The 17,171-nt window shown below is 46.4% G+C and overlaps 1 protein-coding gene across 1 annotated transcript in view; it reads left to right on the forward strand.

Moving 5' to 3' along the window:
• The window catches only part of ATP11C (ATPase phospholipid transporting 11C), a 41,208-nt gene that overhangs the window by 22,164 nt on the left and 1,873 nt on the right, over window positions 1-17,171 (forward strand). Inside the window, exons 18-31 of the mRNA XM_009282142.2 lie at window positions 789-862; window positions 1,585-1,688; window positions 2,297-2,478; window positions 3,036-3,299; window positions 3,651-3,825; window positions 4,510-4,612; window positions 5,711-5,856; window positions 6,235-6,294; window positions 7,361-7,488; window positions 10,063-10,198; window positions 12,042-12,107; window positions 12,942-13,045; window positions 14,453-14,606; window positions 16,941-17,031. Coding sequence (XP_009280417.1) covers window positions 789-862; window positions 1,585-1,688; window positions 2,297-2,478; window positions 3,036-3,299; window positions 3,651-3,825; window positions 4,510-4,612; window positions 5,711-5,856; window positions 6,235-6,294; window positions 7,361-7,488; window positions 10,063-10,198; window positions 12,042-12,107; window positions 12,942-13,045; window positions 14,453-14,606; window positions 16,941-17,030 — 1,786 coding nt within the window. The 3' untranslated portion in view covers window position 17,031. The remainder of the gene's footprint in view (window positions 1-788; window positions 863-1,584; window positions 1,689-2,296; window positions 2,479-3,035; window positions 3,300-3,650; window positions 3,826-4,509; window positions 4,613-5,710; window positions 5,857-6,234; window positions 6,295-7,360; window positions 7,489-10,062; window positions 10,199-12,041; window positions 12,108-12,941; window positions 13,046-14,452; window positions 14,607-16,940; window positions 17,032-17,171) is intronic.

The raw sequence follows: 17,171 nt of genomic DNA on the forward strand, positions 1-17,171 counted from the left end.
ACCACCATGTCCTAAACCATGTCCCTAAGTGCCTCATCTACTCGTCTTTTAAATACCTCCAGGGATGGGGACTCCACCACTTCCCTGGGCAGCCTGTTCCAATGTTTCACCACTCTTTCAGTAAAGACATTTTTCCTCATGTCCAATCTAAACCTCCCCTGGTGCAACTTGAGGCCATTTCCTCTCGTCCTATCACTTGTTACTTCAGAGAAGAGACCGACACCCACCTCTCTACAACCTCCTTTCAGGTAGTTGTAGAGAGCGATGAGGTCTCCCCTCAGCCTCCTTTTCTCCAGGCTAAACAACCCCAGTTCCCTCAGCCGCTCCTCATAAGACTTGTTCTCCAGACCCCTCACCAGCCTCGTTGCCCTTCTCTGGACACGCTCCAGCACCTCAACGTCCTTCTTGTAGTGAGGGGCCCAAAACTGAACTGATCTTACTTAAATGCCAGAGCCGATGTCGCTCCCTGCTGAGCCGCTGCCCAGCCTGGGGGCTCGGTGCACCGGTGGGCAGCGAGGGGAGCACAGTCACAAGCTGTAACCCAAAGCTTTGCTGTCTGGTGGGAGGTCTCGTGTGTGCACCCCCACCCTCAGCCCCATGCTCAGAGCAGCACTGGAATTTTTTTTACTCCATTTTCTTGTGCAGTAGCTGTAAAAAGTACCTTGCCCAGTGGATGCTGCCACTTGCAGAGAGTATTGATTTCTGCAGCTCATTGTTAGTGATTTTCTGTCTTAAATAGTTATTTTTCTTTTACTGACTCTAAGCTCTGTTTTTTTTTTTTTTTTAAGGTACCAACTTCTCCATGTGTTGAATTTTGATCCTGTCCGTCGTCGTATGAGTGTCATTGTGAGAACCTCCACGGGTACAGTTAAAACACGTTTCTGGACTCCCATACATGTGTGCACATGTACACAAATATAAAACACATCCTCTTTATTCCTGTACTGAGTGTGCATAATGCCATGCGCTGTAACCCAGAGAGGCTAAGCTGTTAGGTTTTCTAAGCTGTCTAATTAAATCCTGTACTGGGTCTGGTTGGGATAGAGTTAATTTTCTCCATAGCAGCAGGTGGGGGCCAGTAGCAGATAAGAGGGGAGGGGACAGGGATGGAGACAGTGACCCATGGAGAGCCCCCTGCTTGCCGCGTTCCAGCCTGGAGGTACAACAACAGGGGGAGACCTGAGACCTTCCCCTGAGCGGGATGGGTTTTCATGGGGATAGCAGACAAAAATTCAGAGGTCACCATCCTTCTCAAATGTCAGTCCTGTAAGGTATGGGATGCTGGTTTTACTCTCCTCCAAAAGGTTGCCATGGTTTCTAAATAGGAAAAAATAAAGTGCTTTGTCTAGCCTGTTGCAGAAAGCTTGCTCAGAGGCAGGTAGGGACACCCCATATTCTAGCTGAGGTCAAATAAGGTTTTGCACAGGTTAGTGTGAGGCCGCTTTTGGTAGGCAACTGGGCTTCTAGCAATTCCTTCTTTAGTCCTGCCAGATTTTCTCCCTCTGCATCATTTGCTGGCTATTGAATCTGTTAAGTCTTTCTACAGCTTGTGAATGCTATAAACTATTTATAATTTGCTTTTAGGAAAGTTGCTTCTCTTCTGTAAAGGAGCAGACTCCTCTATTTTTCCAAGGGTGCAGCAAGAAGAAATCCAACAAACGAAAGTCCATGTGGACCGCAACGCTATGGTGAGCATGTGGCTGGAATTTGGCTGGCTCCTGGGGTCAGGAAAGCCTTATTCCAAAAATAGGGATGTGACCTTGCTTTGGAGGGAAGTGTTGAAAATCTGAGTGTCACTTCACATTGTTTTGAAGCCAGGCTTCTTTCCTTTTCTGTTTCTTTGGCTTCCAACGTTTATTTGACTTTTGATATACTTATATGGTCTCCATCACGGTTGTGTCCGAGCATCTCCCAAGCAAGTTAAAAATAGAAGTAACAATAGCAGGCTGTTTTCTCCGGTGGGAGAAATGCCTGGTCCCTGTCGTGGGGACACCGGTCCCAGCTCTCCCTGCTGGATGCACGCTCTCGGCTCTGGTCCTTCTGTCTTAGTTTCTGTCTGCCATATTACATGCACGTAATAAGCATAACCATGGTTACTCTGATGGGAAGAAGTTACTGTATAAACACAGAGAAGTTGGTCTTTTGACTCAAGCCAGCAAATTGTCATTGCCATCAGGGTCAGTACTGACAGAAAGTACTGATGGTGGAGAAAAGCACTAACCCTAAAGTGAGGAGCCGTAGAAAATCTGGTTTTAGGGCACTCGTCCACTTTAATTTCTTTCCCTCCCCCTACCAGGATGGCTACCGAACGCTTTGCGTGGCATTCAGAGAACTAACTCAGAAGGAGTACGACAAAATTGACAGACAGCTTAATGAAGCTAAGATGGCTCTGCAGGACAGGGAGGAAAAGATGGCAAAGGTTTTTGAAGACACAGAAGCAGACATGCACTTGATTGGGGCCACTGCCGTAGAAGACAGGTAAAGAGGTGACCACCACCACCGACACTGCGGTACCTGCAGCTTCTCCTGACGTTGCATTGTGGCCCTGACCCACTGTGGTGGAACTGAGCAGCCAGGCAGATGCTGGAAGTGTCCAGAGCAATTAGTTACTCCATGGCACAACCCATGACACAGTGCCCTAGTTGCTAAAATTGGCTGGTATAGTAGGAATTAGGATTTATTAGAAACTACATTTCCACTACATAGAAGTATTCGCACTTCTAGAGAGTGAATTAAGCATGCGGCATTAATTTGCACATCAAAACTAATTCAGTTTCGCGTGCACTTACGGTAGCTGTATGTGTAAATTAAACTCCTACTCTTGACTCAGGTCTGAGTGATTTTTATTTTTTTTTGGCTGCAAATAAGAATTTGGGATTGCTGACTTCTAATCCTTATTCCTGTGGCAGTGGTCTCTCCAGCACAGGGAAAATCAATTAACATCTCTCAAGCTGGTATTTTCTATCTGCGAAATAAGGGTTATATGGATTAAGCGTGGACCAACCTGAGCAGTGATGTTTTGCTTCTGCTTTCAGGCTGCAGGAGCAGTCAGCAGAGACGATAGAAGCTCTGCACGCAGCCGGCATGAAGGTTTGGGTGCTGACGGGAGACAAGATGGAAACTGCCAAATCCACCTGCTACGCCTGCAGGCTCTTCCAGACCAGCACCGAGCTGCTGGAGCTGACGGCGAAAATGGTGGGGGAGAGCGAAAGAAAGGAGGATCGGCTCCATGAGCTGCTGATGGAGTACCATAAAAAGCTGATTCAGGATGTTCCCAAAAACCGGGGAGGCCTGAAGAGGTAAGTGAGCAAGAGGACCCAGCCCGTGTGCATTTGGGATGCAAATGCAAAGTTTATAGAGAAGTAGGACCATGTTGTGGCCCTGGGGACTCGCTTCTTGCACAGACTGCAGCTGGCTCCTTCGCTTTGCTCATCATCTCTAGTATTAGTTGGTTTTGAACTTAATCACACAGTTCCCTTAGTGAAGAGCGCACGTTAAATCCAAGCTTTTTAAGATTGCTAAGCCCCGAAAAAGGGATGGGAAGAAGATTAATGCAAAAGCAATTTCATTTCCACTAAGATGATACAAATAGCTAGATTGACTTCTTAAAATCTGATTTTATTTCCAACCTGTTCCTCCTTGTGTTGCAGAAGCTGGACGTTGAGTCAAGAATACGGCCTGATTATAGATGGCTCAACGCTGTCGCTGATACTCAACTCTTCTCAGGACTCCAGTTCTAGTAATTACAAAAACATATTTCTACAAATCTGCTTGAAGTGTACCGCAGTCCTCTGCTGCCGGATGGCTCCTTTGCAGAAAGCACAGGTATTTACTCTACTTTCAACTGACTGAAGCACATCATTAGGTGATGCGATGCACTTTTAATCCACTGGCTGGGGCTTGACCTGATCGTTTTAATCAGCTAGGGCTTCTCCAGGCTATGTGTAAGCCTCGTCTGAGCTTCGGGACATGATGGAAACACACTGGTCTTTCAAATCTGAATGTAAAAGCTTTGTTTAATAAGCTCGCAGGAAGCCACAAGTCCAAGCCAATTAGAAATAAACAAAAAAACCCCGTTTGTTCTTTATTCCTTTCCAAATGTATCAGGTGGAGTCTGTGACTTCCTCACGCCAGCTGATGGTATCCAAGCCTGATAAGCGGTGTGCTTCTGCCCCGTGGGAGGGTTTCTGCGAGGGGTTCCTGCCCCCTGAAATGCCTGAGAGGTCCCATTTTGGGGAGAGCGGGGTCTGGCAGAAGGGAAGGGCAGGATGCTGCTGCCTGGGATTTGTTTTTTAAATACTGTCCTTCAGCCCTGTGCAGCTGGATCTTGGCTTTTGCTCTGCTTGGTGACGGTGAAGGAAATAACAAGGGGTTTTATTAATCTGAACTCTCCAGGTATTATTTTGCTGTTGTAAAAGCCCAGCTACTTGTCCTGGGGGGCTCTTGCAAGTGGGCTGGATTTTTACTGCATTCGTGGTTTCTGCTGTTACCCTTTTTTAAATCTTCTAGATTGTGCGAATGGTGAAGAACACAAAAGGGAGCCCGATAACACTCTCCATAGGGGATGGTGCAAATGATGTTAGTATGATTTTGGAAGCACACGTTGGAATAGGTAAGAGCCCTGATAACACCCACCTGACACCTAAGACCTGTCTGCGGTTGCTGGGGTTCACTGTTGAGGCGCAGTCAGTATTTCTGATAGCACATGGCTAAACTGATCCCACTGAAAAATGTGGGAAGTCTGCTGTTGCTTTCTTTGGAGCCAGGCTTTGACTCCAGAAAAATGCTTGGGATCATCATACACTGCTCACCTTTGATAGTACCGCTCTCTTTATCAATGATAACTGCAGATTGTGTTCAAAAACTCTACGGCCAAATTCAAGGTGGTTAAGGTTGCTTGCTGATCAGGAAAAAAAAAAGGCACGAGTAGCAAACTGATGGGTGATTGCTGGCAGTTGCTGCAAAGGCAGTGCAATGAAAATATCACACTTTATTAGGGCTATCTGGTCGCAGCTGCTAATAACTCAACACTGGGGACCTGCACACATTTCCTGGGGGCTGATGCTCAGTTATGTTGTGTTTGCCCTGTCTGTATGACTGACATCAGGCTGGAAACTATCCTCCTTTCTGCAGATTGGTGTCAGAGATGCAGGAAATACTGGAGATTTTTTTTAATACCGCTAAAGAAGGGTCGATGGAAGAGAAAGGGCAGCCTCTTTATTTGGGGCTGGTGGAAATGCCGCGGTGCCCTCTAATGAATGGGGTCTCAGTGCAGTTCGTTTGGTTGTGGCTTTTGAGTGAACAAAACTGTCTTTCTTGAGCTCTGCTCTGCGGGGATGTCTCAGGAGGCTGAGCGTCCGCAATGAAATAGCTAGAGTGCGTGAGATGTGGGCAAGCCTGTGAGGAAACAAATTCCTTATCTTTTATCAGGTTTGCTTAGATACTCTTCACCACACTCTCTTACGTAGGAACTCAGACAGCAACCTAAATCTAGCTTAAAAACTCCAGAGGCAGGTCTGACTGTTGTGGAGCCAAAACCACGCCGAGTCTTGCAGCACGTTAGTGTTTTGCTCTCCTGGGGCACTCGAGAGGGAAATACGGCCTTTGTCATGCCTTGAGACACTGAGTGATGTGAACAAACCTAGTGGGTAGCATCGGTCCAGATTCCAGTCCCATAGGGATTAACCACTTGCCACGCTTCTGTCTGCAGGTATAAAAGGCAAAGAAGGACGGCAGGCTTCCAGAAACAGTGACTATGCTGTGCCAAAGTTTAAACATTTAAGAAAATTGCTACTAGCACATGGGCATTTATATTATGTGAGAATAGCACACCTTGTACAGTATTTCTTCTATAAGGTATGGATGCATGTGCAGCTTATTTCTTTGTTTATACTATGGGGTTTTTTGACAATAGACAAAAATAGTAAACAGGAAAAAAATGTATAGGTTATTCTGTAGCTGTGTTTTCCTTCCCTAGAATAGACTGTGTCTCTGCCATGTGCCCGTCAACTGAAAGCAGTGCTTGCAGGGGAACGTGAGCATGACTTTCTTCCAGTGTCTTCTGCAGATACTAACCGCTCATTGGATTAGTTTTGTGCTTGGTAGAAACCAGTGTCCTAACTTGTCTGATATTACAATATCAGACACTAATGTCTGGTAACAGGAAAAATTATTTGGATTTAGATTGAGCAGTCAAGTGCTTCCCTGCTAACCATTTGTCTTTTGTTTCCCTAGAACCTTTGCTTCATTTTACCGCAGTTTTTATACCAGTTCTTCTGTGGATTCTCACAGCAGGTAACTTCCAGTAATGTGTCTATAAAGCCAGGATAAAAAGCAAGAGGCACAATGAGGCTTCCTAGCAGAGACTTGGCTTTTGGCGTCCTGTCCCTTCCTCACCTCGCTTTAGAGGACAGTAGGAACCGACCTCGTTGCTCAGCACCGTATCTGGAGCATAATATTTTTGAGACCCATAACCGAAAAGAAAGAAATCTGCTTGCTTTCTTTTCCCCTCCACCACCCATAAACATAGATGGACACCTTCCTAAAATAACGAGAGAGGGGTTTAGCTGGTTTGTCAGCACCTGATTTTGCTACTTCTACTTCTCTTAAGAGAAGAAGTTTTCAAAGACTTCCTGATCTTTTCTCCTCTGCTGCATTTCCCTGCATTAAAGGTGTGTCTCAAAAGGAAGAACGGTTCGTTCTTCTATGACAGCCTTTAAAAAAAAGACACATGATGAGTGTCGTCAGGGACTTGCTTAGTCCAAGTGAGCATCAGAAGGACAGGTCCGTGTGGTGGGTGGGCTTACCTGCTTGGAGACAAGACCTTTGGCTTTTGTGTCAGCTTATGGGCTTTTGTGTCTGTTTGGGCTCAAAAGTAACGGTAAGGAAGAGTAAATGATAGGAGATAATTCTCTGCTTGTCTTGGCAGAACCACTTGCTTTTTTTTTTAAAAAAAAAAAGAAAAAAAAGCAGCCATAGTTCCTCTAAAACAGTCTAGTCTTTAGAGAGTCACAGGAGACATCAAGTATATTAATAGCAGCACAAGAGCAGCTACAGAAAAGCTGTGATAAGGGCTGTTTAGTCACGTTTTTCTGGAGAATGAATTGGAGATGAGACCAGCCAATTACAAAACTTCCCAGCGGTGGGAGTGGGGTCCCGGCCATGCAACCTGCTGGTGCCTTGGACCCCCGGCATTGTACGGAGTGTGACCCCTATGAAATGAAACTGTCCTGTGTGGCTATGACAAAGGGATGAATCTGCAGGGTATGTACGGAGGCAAGGGCTGGAAACTTAATCTCTTTGCGGGGAGACTTTTAAAGTGGAATTTCTGTCTCATTTTACCCTTTCCTCCTCTTTTAAGCCACTGTACGATGCTGCTTATCTTACCATGTACAACATCTGCTTCACATCACTACCTATCCTGGCTTACAGCCTCCTGGAGCAGCATATCAACATCGACACGCTGACCTCAGATCCTCAGCTGTATATGTAAGTAGCACTGGACTGGGTAAGCCTCTGCACAATTTGGTTAACCGCAATTTAAGCTTTGTTAGTGCAGGAGTGTAAGCAGGTGCCCCTGTCCCGTGTCGGTGATGGGGTCGCCATGAACTGCAGAAAAGGCTGTTTCTGTCCCTGCTGGCACTGCTGCTTCTGCATTAGAGCTGAGCAATGTCCTATTTACTGCGTATTTCTACTTATTTATGCTCTCTAACAGTATCTGGTCTAGCAAATTGCACTGCTGTGTCTCTATAAAAAAAATAAAGTGTAGGTGGAATTTTTCATCCGTAAGAAAAATCAAGCTGCGAGCGTGGCCAGACCATTCATTCACATTCGCTTTGAGCCAGGCAGCACGAGCCAAGCACGTGATAGAGCGTGTAATGGCTGGAGGGGAGATCTAGCTTTCAGGAGGAAAAAAGATCCAGTCATTTTCAGAAAGACAAATGTTGCTGAAGCCCAGCTCAGGCAGGTAGGTTCTCAGCTGGTCTAAGCAGATATCCTCCCCCAGGCTTCTCCTCCACAGGCCAAATCCCCGTATCGGAGCCTGTTACCGGGGAACTCTGCTCTTCGATCCACGCGCTCAGAGTTTTCTGCCACGTTGCCCGTGGAGAGCCCAGTTTAAGAGGAGACTGCCTTTCTCTGCTTTGCTGGTCGCCTTCTCTCCTTCTTTGGTTGCAGCTGAGGGGGGCTCCAACCTCCCACGGAAACCGAGATGTTTCCCATCTTCCCCCCACCCCTGCCCACACACACGTACTTGGGTGCAGTCCTTCAGCAAGGACTAAGGAAGATGCTTTTTTGGGGAAGCCCCTGTTCATGCATCGCTGTTGCTAATTCCCTTGCCTGGCAGTAAGCTCAGCGCCGAGCTCACCCCTGTGGAGAGAGACCAGGTCGGGGCTGCTCTGGCCAGTGCCCTGTGCAAGCCCTGTCACCGTCGTACGATGCTCCTCAGCCGCGGAGGAGCTGTGTGTGGCAAACCATGCTCGAGCCAAGAGTGATGCCTTTGCAGGGACAGCAAAGGGAATGAGCAGGCACCTAAAGATACCGCATGAAAGTTGCTTTAGGTATAGAAAAATCAGCAAATACAATAAGGGGTGGTAAGACTAGGAAGGAGGCTTGGGTGCTTTTGAAATAAGTACTCAGATCCATGATTGATTAGACCTCTGCGTTCCTCCACTTGTATGGCAAAATGCCACCCCGTGTATTTTTAAATAAATTGGTAATTGAATATTGTGCAGCATAGACCAATAACAGCAGGCCCCTGTGCATTCGCCTGGTGGGCTGTCTGATCTCTGGGGTCTGTCTATTGAGGGTAAACAGATTAATTGTGCAGGCAGATAGCTTTAGTTTGAATATTCATGACTGTGCATGTGCTGCTGAATGCAGAACGACTGCTGTGCCTCTGCTGTATGAAGTGCTGAGTTGCTGCAGTGCAGATCTCTAGTCTGAGGCACTGTAAAAAGCCTGTTTACGATGAGCGCTGCAGGACATAAATACGAATGCAAAACAGAGCTTGCAGTGAGGAAGTGGGTTGTATTTTCTCTTCTTGCAATAAAACCCACGTACAGTCTGGTTTATCCGTGCTCCTTACTTGTACCCAAATTGCAGTATGTTAGAGCATCGTCACTGCAACACCGTGCATAGGATTCGGTAGGGTTTTGTTTCAGAAACTGCAGTTGTAGGAGCCCAGCACCACACCGGTTTGCAAGGTGCATCTTGCTGAAAATGGATGTATTGCTTTAATAGTTAGGAAGAAAAATGAGAAAAGAATGGGGATTTTTGGTTTTGTCGTAAACACGCTTTTATCCCTCATCAATCTTCACATTTTAAAGAAAGTAATCTGAAAAGATAATGATGCAGAAGCTTTTTTTTTTTTTTAACTCCCTGCTGCCCTGACGGCCGCTCGCCTCTCCCTGGGCTTTGCCTGCAGCCCGTGCAGAGCTCTGCCCGTAGCGCATCCATTTGCTGCTGCTGCCTCCGCGCCAGATCTCATCCTATGTTCAGCCAAGAGCCTCCTGCTACAACCCCCGTGTTAAAAACACCCACCATACGATTCAGGAGGTTATTTTCAGCCTGTGCAGAAAAACACCGCTTCCAGAAACGGGACTTGCAGAGCTTTGCTCGAAGAGGGGGTTTGTGCATTCAACAAAAAGGGAGAAACTTGCCACAGATTCGCTGCATCCCATAAAGCTCTTCTTTAGCATTGCCCTGATTTTAAAATTCAGCAGTTAATGTCAGATAGTGTGGGCAGTGCAGGGGCTGTGGGAGAGGCTCAGGACAGCATTACAGCTGTTTGCTTTGGGCTGGCTTGGATTTTCATCCAAGTTACCTAGAGAAGAGGGACAAAACAAATTAATATGCTGAACTTCTTCTGATTTCTCACGACCAGCAGCTGCATATGACAAATGTTGTTTATGTCCTGTACGCTGGGAGATATTTATGTGTTTTACCTCCTTGTCTCCTACAGCAAGGGCTTGCTTCAAAGCCCGCTGATCACCTGGCTGCGAGGGGCTTTGCAGCGCATCTTAAACGTGACGGTGATGTTCTTGTTGCTCCATCTCTTGGCAGGAAGGTTTCGGATAATGCAATGCTGCAGTGGAGGCCGTTCCTGTACTGGACCTTTCTGGGCGCCTTTGAAGGGCTCGTGTTTTTCTTTGGGGTTTATTTTCTTTTTCAAAATTCATCGCTGGAAGATAACGGAAAGGTAACACCACCAAAAAAAGAAAGAGAAAGATGAGTGTTTCTTTTGTGCACTGCCTCTTTTATACGCCTGGCAGGGAATATCTACATGCTTAATCTGTGCGGTGTGTCTTGAGTCTTGTCCGACCGTGTAGCCTTGCTTATGGTGTGATTTTGCAGCAAATGCTTGAAATGAAACATTTTCCAAATTGCCATGGAAACAGGGCAGAGCTGGTTATACTCACTAGGTAAAATAACTAGTTTTACACACAGCTTTATTCCAACCCGGCGAGCTTTGCACTGCGCTCTTCCACTCTTCTGCGTGGTCCCAGGCATTGGCCCAGGGCAGGAGCAGTGTCCGTCCTTCCCGCCGGCGTGCCGCGTGAAATTCGGCACGTGTTCGGCTGGTGACGAGCGACTGAATTATCCCACCCTGATAAGATGCTGCTTGTCAGCGCAGACATGGTACAGGGCTGCTTGTGTGCTGCACCTGCTCCGGGGCGTGATTTCAGCCTCCCTCCTCCCTTTGCAATGGGGGAAGGCTGGTGCTGGGGTTTTGCTACCGCTTCAAAGCCAGCATAAGTTAGCACCGCTGTCAGAAGGAGCAGGCTGTTCTTCTCCCTGCTGTCTGCTTGCTCGTGCCTCTTGTGTTGGGACAAGCGCTTGCATTGCCACCTGAGCGAGGTATGGGAGCTGCTCAGGGTTAACTTGCACAGAAACGGGGGCAGGGGGGTGGAATTGAATTTTTTTTTCCTTTTTTTTTCTTTTTGCTGGTTAACTGAGTACAGAGCAAAGCATTAGTGCGGTGCGGCTACCATGCGTGGTGGCCTGGGCTGTCTCAGGACCCTTTCCCCGGGGGGTACGCAGCGTGTTATCAGATCTCGGCTGATAAAAAACTTCTTTACACCATCACTTATGACCCTTGAAAATACCTTAGCTTTTTTAGTGGCTAACACTTGGAGAAAAGCTGATGAAATTTATGTATGTATATGCATATGTTGCATCAATGCCAGCATTTATGGTCCCAGCTATAAGTAGTCAAGCACCTATATTATAGATTCAGTGCCTTTCTGTATTTATGGCCATTCTGCTTGTATTTGAATAAAACATGAAGCACTGACATGTTCTGCAAATGCCTTGAGAGGTCAAATCTAAGTGTCACTAAAATAAGATCTGTGGTTATGTCCTGTTTTGTAAACACTTACGCCTGTAAGAACTGCTACCAGCAATTGTTCATAATACCCATGTATGTTTGATTGACTCCTTTTTCACTCCTATTGACTTTAATTTTTTTGCATTTTTTGAAAACTTTTACATTTCACTTTCTGTTTTAATGTATGCATTCAGATCTTGACAGCCTTTGGTAAGCATCCCTCCCATTCATTGCCATCATTTGGATTTATATACAGTATCTGCTTTTCTTTGTCGTGCATAGTCACTAGTATCCGCAAACCAAACCAGATGGAAAAATACCCATTGGTGCATTCTGCAAATGGGACTAAAGCGAGACGATGAGCAGAGGTGTTGCAAGAAAGCAGAAACTGAGTAAATTACCAAGAAATCATGAAATACAGGTGGTCCAATGACTTGTATCCTCGATCAACATTGCTGTTAGTAGGAGGTTGTACCTGTCACTGTCCCAACTCTGGGTCATCTGTCTGTGTGGCACTGCATGGCGCAGGGTAGCGTAGCGGGCGGCGAGTCGTGCGGGGCGCCCGGCGCCTCTCCGAGCATCAATCCCCCGTAGCAGTCGCTCCATCCCATCCTTCCCCTCTGGTCCCTGCTTGCACCCCTGTCCTCATCGTTGTTTCTGTGCCTCTCCAAGGAGATGGACCGAGATGCCTGTGGCAATGTAACGTGTTTTTCAGGTTTTTGGGAATTGGACCTTTGGGACGATTGTTTTCACCGTGCTGGTGTTCACCGTCACTCTGAAGGTTAGGCTCTTCCTTCCTTTTTCAGTCACTTATTTTTGCAGTCATTTTCCAATGCATGTGGGTGCGCTATAAAATCGCGCAGTAAATGTGTTGAAGGTGAAGTTTCTATGAGTATGTTTCCCACCACACTTAAATCTTCTCCTCTTCCATAGAGGCAGAACTTGTTTATTGACCGCTGTTCCTTTGTGTAGTCTATGGTCTGTATTCCTGGGCTGTGCTGGTCTAAAGTGTTTATGTTTTGGTAAAATTATTTTCCCATTTTTTGCCCTCTTCTGAGGGCTCCAGTTGGTTACAGTTGACTTTTTCCCACACTTTCACCCCTTGGCGTTCAGTTCCAGCAAGAGGAGAGGAAACAATAGAGAACTAGTGTTTGTTCACCTTGTTTCAGACACCGTTAAGCACCGGCGGGATCACAAAAGCGCATCTGTCAAATAATAATAGCAAATCTGCTTTGTTTCATGGAGCTTTCCAGAACGAACAGTTTGCATAAGACCTTACAAAAGGTCTTTTATGTTTGGTTCAGGACAGCAGGTGGTGGCAGGAGGCAATTACAGTCCCCGTAACCTTTAGACATTTCTTTCCTGTAGCGTCAGATGTTGCATCAAAGTTATTCTATTAAAAAGTGTCAGTTACAATTAGAAACTCGCTGTTTCCCTGTTGACATTGTGCCAATCTGTAGATACTGAAAATATTTTCCCTGGTGCACGTATGCAGAGAGGTAGCTGTTTGGAGAACCTTCAACCTTTCTGTGAAAGCGGTCTGAAGTTTGATATAAATACAGTCAAATACACGCTGCATCTAACGCCTGTTCTGTCTTCTTTTTTATTCACACAGCTAGCGTTAGATACCAGATTCTGGACGTGGATGAACCACTTTGTGATTTGGGGCTCCCTTGCCTTCTATGTGTTTTTCTCGTTCTTTTGGGGAGGAGTCATTTGGCAAGTATCTCTTTTTCTTTCCGCGGTGCTTGCTTAGGGGAATGCCCAGCGCTGGCTTTGCGGGGACGTGGCTGCAGCACCCCCTCGGTTGGGCTATCCAGAGATTTACGGATGGCAGGGTGTGTGCAACCATGCTCCTTTCTCTACCGAAGAGGTAGCCTAAAAGCAGATAACGCCCTGGTCGCCATCCAGGTGCTCGGTTTTGGCAAGAGGTGGTTTGTTTTTCTGCCCGCGGGGTCATTTCTGGTGCTGAGGCCCTTGTCTTCATTGCGAGGTTCCGGGGTAAATATTTCAGGATCTGTTTGTGCGTGTGGATGGGAAAGAAAGGAAAAATTGAGAAAAAAAGAAACCCAGTGATATGGAAGGAAAGAAAAGATGAGGCAGATGCAGAGCAAGAGGACCCGGCACTCTGGGGCGGCTTAAGGGGGAGAAATAAGCCAGAGAAAATGCAGATCCTGCTGCTGGAAATCCTGGATCTGAGTAGGAGAAGAAATTCTCATTGATTTGAGTGTGACCAGGATTTTAGACTTAATGTCTTGCAAAAGCAGGCAAGCAACAGTACATTACAAATACTAGTTTTCTATTTCCCATGCTGGAGTAGACATTCACAGTAGACAGCATCTCCGATTTTACACCTTTGCTTTCCCATGGGCTAGTGCCATGGGTTACTGGCTAGATCCTTGACCCAGCAGGCTGCTAATAAAGATGTGGATCTGATTTAAATATTTTAATTGAGGGTCACGGGCTTTGTTTAACTTTTCAGCGTTCTTAACCAACAGATTCAGGTCTGCGATCTAGCCAGATCTCTGTGCTGAAATGTGTGAGTTTTCTATTGGTGTGTTTAACTTGCATAGCTCAACCTTTTTAAGTTAATGCTAAGCAACAACTGCTTTGGGATCCTTGTCATCAGTTATTTATGAGGCGTTTTTCAGAAGCATCTGTTGGTTCCGCTCATCATCAAGAGAGGGAGGAAGAGGCAAATAACCTACTGGGACCAAGAGTCTCTGGATTTCCACCATCAAAAGCAAACCAGAAGCTATAGCAAAGTCCAAAGTTGAAATAAAATGATCTGTTTTTTGATAAGGTGAATAATTTATCTTTCAGTGATAGTAGCAAAATTGGTGATAGTAGCAAAATTCAAACACCTCCCCACCCCGAAATGAAACAGATGTGGAAGATGCAAAATACGTCGTGTAAGGTGACAGGACAGTCCTCCAGAACTAGTGCCGTTGAGGGCAGGAGGTGCGTTGGGAGAAGGATGGACAGTGTGTTTCTGTGCAGGCTGTATCCATCTCCATCTGAAAGGGAGGCGTTACTGCTAATAGTTTCATCTCAATCTACCTTTGATTCTGACCTTCTTGGGAAATTTGTGTTAACGAGAATTTATTTGTATCCTTTCTTTTTCAGGCCTTTCTTGAAGCAGCAAAGAATGTATTTTGTATTTGCCCATATGCTGACTTCTGTTTCCACGTGGCTGGCAATAATTCTCCTGATCTTTATCAGCCTTTTCCCAGAAATTCTTCTAATAGTTTTAAAAAATATAAAAGAGAAAAATCATCAGGTAAGGAACAAGATGATGTATCGCACAGTATTTTTAGGAAGACCTCTTTTACTCTTAAGCACCAGATGAACCCATAATAGTGCCATGTACCACTCACATCTTGAGGAAGGCTTTCTAGAGTCTCGTCTTGCTTTTCCACATGCCAGAAATGTCAAGAAGCTCATCTAAAAATACTGCCTAGATCTCTAACGAGGAGAGACTCAACCCGTGCCTTTCCTTAGTTGCCTTCACTGGATGGAAACCTGCTGTCTCTTATAAAAGTACAGTGACCCTTTTCCAACCTGAACTGATCATCAAACCCACCATATTGTGTCCTGAAAAAAAGCTACTTGTTTTTATGTCAAAGAACACACCCACGACGTTCCCCTTGGGTATTTCCTCAGGCGCTGGTGCAGGAGGAACAGAGTCAGGTCTTGTCACATCTGCCCACTCCCCTTAATAGCGAGGGCTCACACTGTGGCATTAGCCTGTGGTGTCTAGCTCTCCTTAAAAGCAGTCTGGTTTCTTAACGGCTTTCCTCTGCTGCTGAGGAGGAGGGCTCATTTTAGAAGTGTAAACCATCTCCTAAAAGTTTTCTTCGTCAGTCCTGCAAATGGTGAATGCCAGCACTGCCGGGCTCACGACTCGCACCGTGCTGAGACCCCCCCCCTACCCCTTGCTCTCTGCTTTCCCAGAGGTGCCGAACATCCCCGCAGCACCGTCCCCCTGGGCAGCCCCTGCTCACCCTGGCTGTGCCTCCGCCGCTCCCTGCGCCTCCCCTCCCTCCTGCAGCCCCTCTCTTTCCCCCTGCAACATCAGCAAGTCCTGCCTCGGGTCAGCACGCGGCGTATTGCCAGCCAGCCCTGGCCTCTTGCCATCGGGTTTGCATGTCCTTAGGCAGCGGTAGGGCACAACCCGAAGGGACATGGGCCAGCACTGCCGGCGCGGGGTCACCCCCCCCACCAACACCCAGCAGATGCTGGCAGCGTGGGTTTGGCCAGGGTGGCTCCCCGGCAGGTGGCCGGAGCCAGCCATCGCTCTGCCCGGCGGCACGGCTGCAGAGTTTGGCCAGCGCAGAGGTAGCAGTGTGCAGAGGCGGCTTCTGCCCTGCCAGCCGTGTCCCGGACCCAGCTGGTCTGACCGTGTCCCAGGAAACCATGGGATGACCTTCCAAATACTGAGGTTCAAAACAGGCTTCTCTCCTTGAAGGTCTTGTATCCCATGAGGTTTCAGTGCATTTTCCTCACTTGGGATAACTTGTTATCTTTGGTCCTTATTTAAAAATTACGATTATCTCGATTAAAAAAAAAAAAAAATCCAGTGAAGTAGTAGAGGTTTTCTTCTCCCGTAAGATTGGAAGTACAAGTTTGGCACAGTATCAGTGAAGTAAAACACGTATCTGCAAGACAAAAAAAAAAACCAAACCATTAAAGTTGAAAGCAATAGAGATGGTAAAAGAAGTATGGTTGAATTCTTTGAGGCTCCATGTAATTTCTTCCAATTAAGTATGATTTAATAGTTTCTAGCTTGACACCCCTATTGAATAGGCTGGGAGCAAGTCACTCTCAGCTGCAGACATAGGACAGTTCAAGGGCAGTGACCTGGGGGTTACCAAGCCCCAGCTCAACTCACCTGAGAGGTGACCCATTTTTGCCTTCAGCTGATGGCCAGAAGATCTGTTCCCTCATGTAATACTTGCTTTCAAGAGTGCTTTATATGCGTTAAAAAAAGGCTCTTGTGAAATCATTTAGCAAAGTAAGTGTCAACTAAAAAAGTCTCTTTATATGTGCATGCCAAACTAAACACAGGCTGAGCCATATTTAAATGTACATTTTTGAGTAAGAGCTTTATAAAACGCCTGAAGCAGATACCAGCTCTAGATGACTCTGTCAGCGGTCAGACGCTGAAGTCAGTCACCTGATTTTTAAAGGTATCTAAGACCAGGTAGATGATTTCAAATCAAGACCCTTTTTGAGGATCCTGACCTTAATACTGGAAAAAAAAAACCCATCAGTTTCCTAAAGGGAGCATTAAATGAAAAAAAAGATTAGGGATGTTATTTAGGTGCCTGAACCCCCAACTTGGCAGCTGAGGGTCCCTCTGGAAGAGGAGGATGGACTGAGGCCAGGTCGATGGGCATTTGCCCTTGACCTTAAGGGGACTGGGTTTCACCCCGAGTTCCCTATAACACAACACATCAGCTCTGCTCAGTCTTTATTCAGTCTTCTGCGTGGAAATGTTTTTTGGTTTTTTTCCCCCTTTTTTTAACTGCAAGGCGCATTCGCGTTTTCCTTGGTTTCTGCCTTTCTCTTTCTTGTACTGCAATTTTCTGTCTTTTGTGCTGTTGTGAACTAGGTAACGAAGCGCCTTCCTTCCTCAGGAACATCCACTATCTTCATGCTTTCTCAAACTTCCAGCAATCACAGCTTTTCTTGGAGTGAATAAGGTGATTTCCTTTCTGAGTCACTACGTGTTGCTTGCTCTACTGCTTTTTTCCTCCTTCTAACCCCTAACTCCTGAAAACCCGTGTTTAGATTTGCTCATCCAGCAAAACCCTGCTTCCCCCCCCCCCCCCCCCCCCCGCGC

Source organism: Aptenodytes forsteri, unplaced genomic scaffold (assembly GCF_000699145.1).
Source record: "Aptenodytes forsteri isolate BGI_AS27 unplaced genomic scaffold, ASM69914v1 Scaffold117, whole genome shotgun sequence".
In the NCBI taxonomy this organism is placed as follows: Eukaryota; Metazoa; Chordata; class Aves; order Sphenisciformes; family Spheniscidae; genus Aptenodytes; species Aptenodytes forsteri.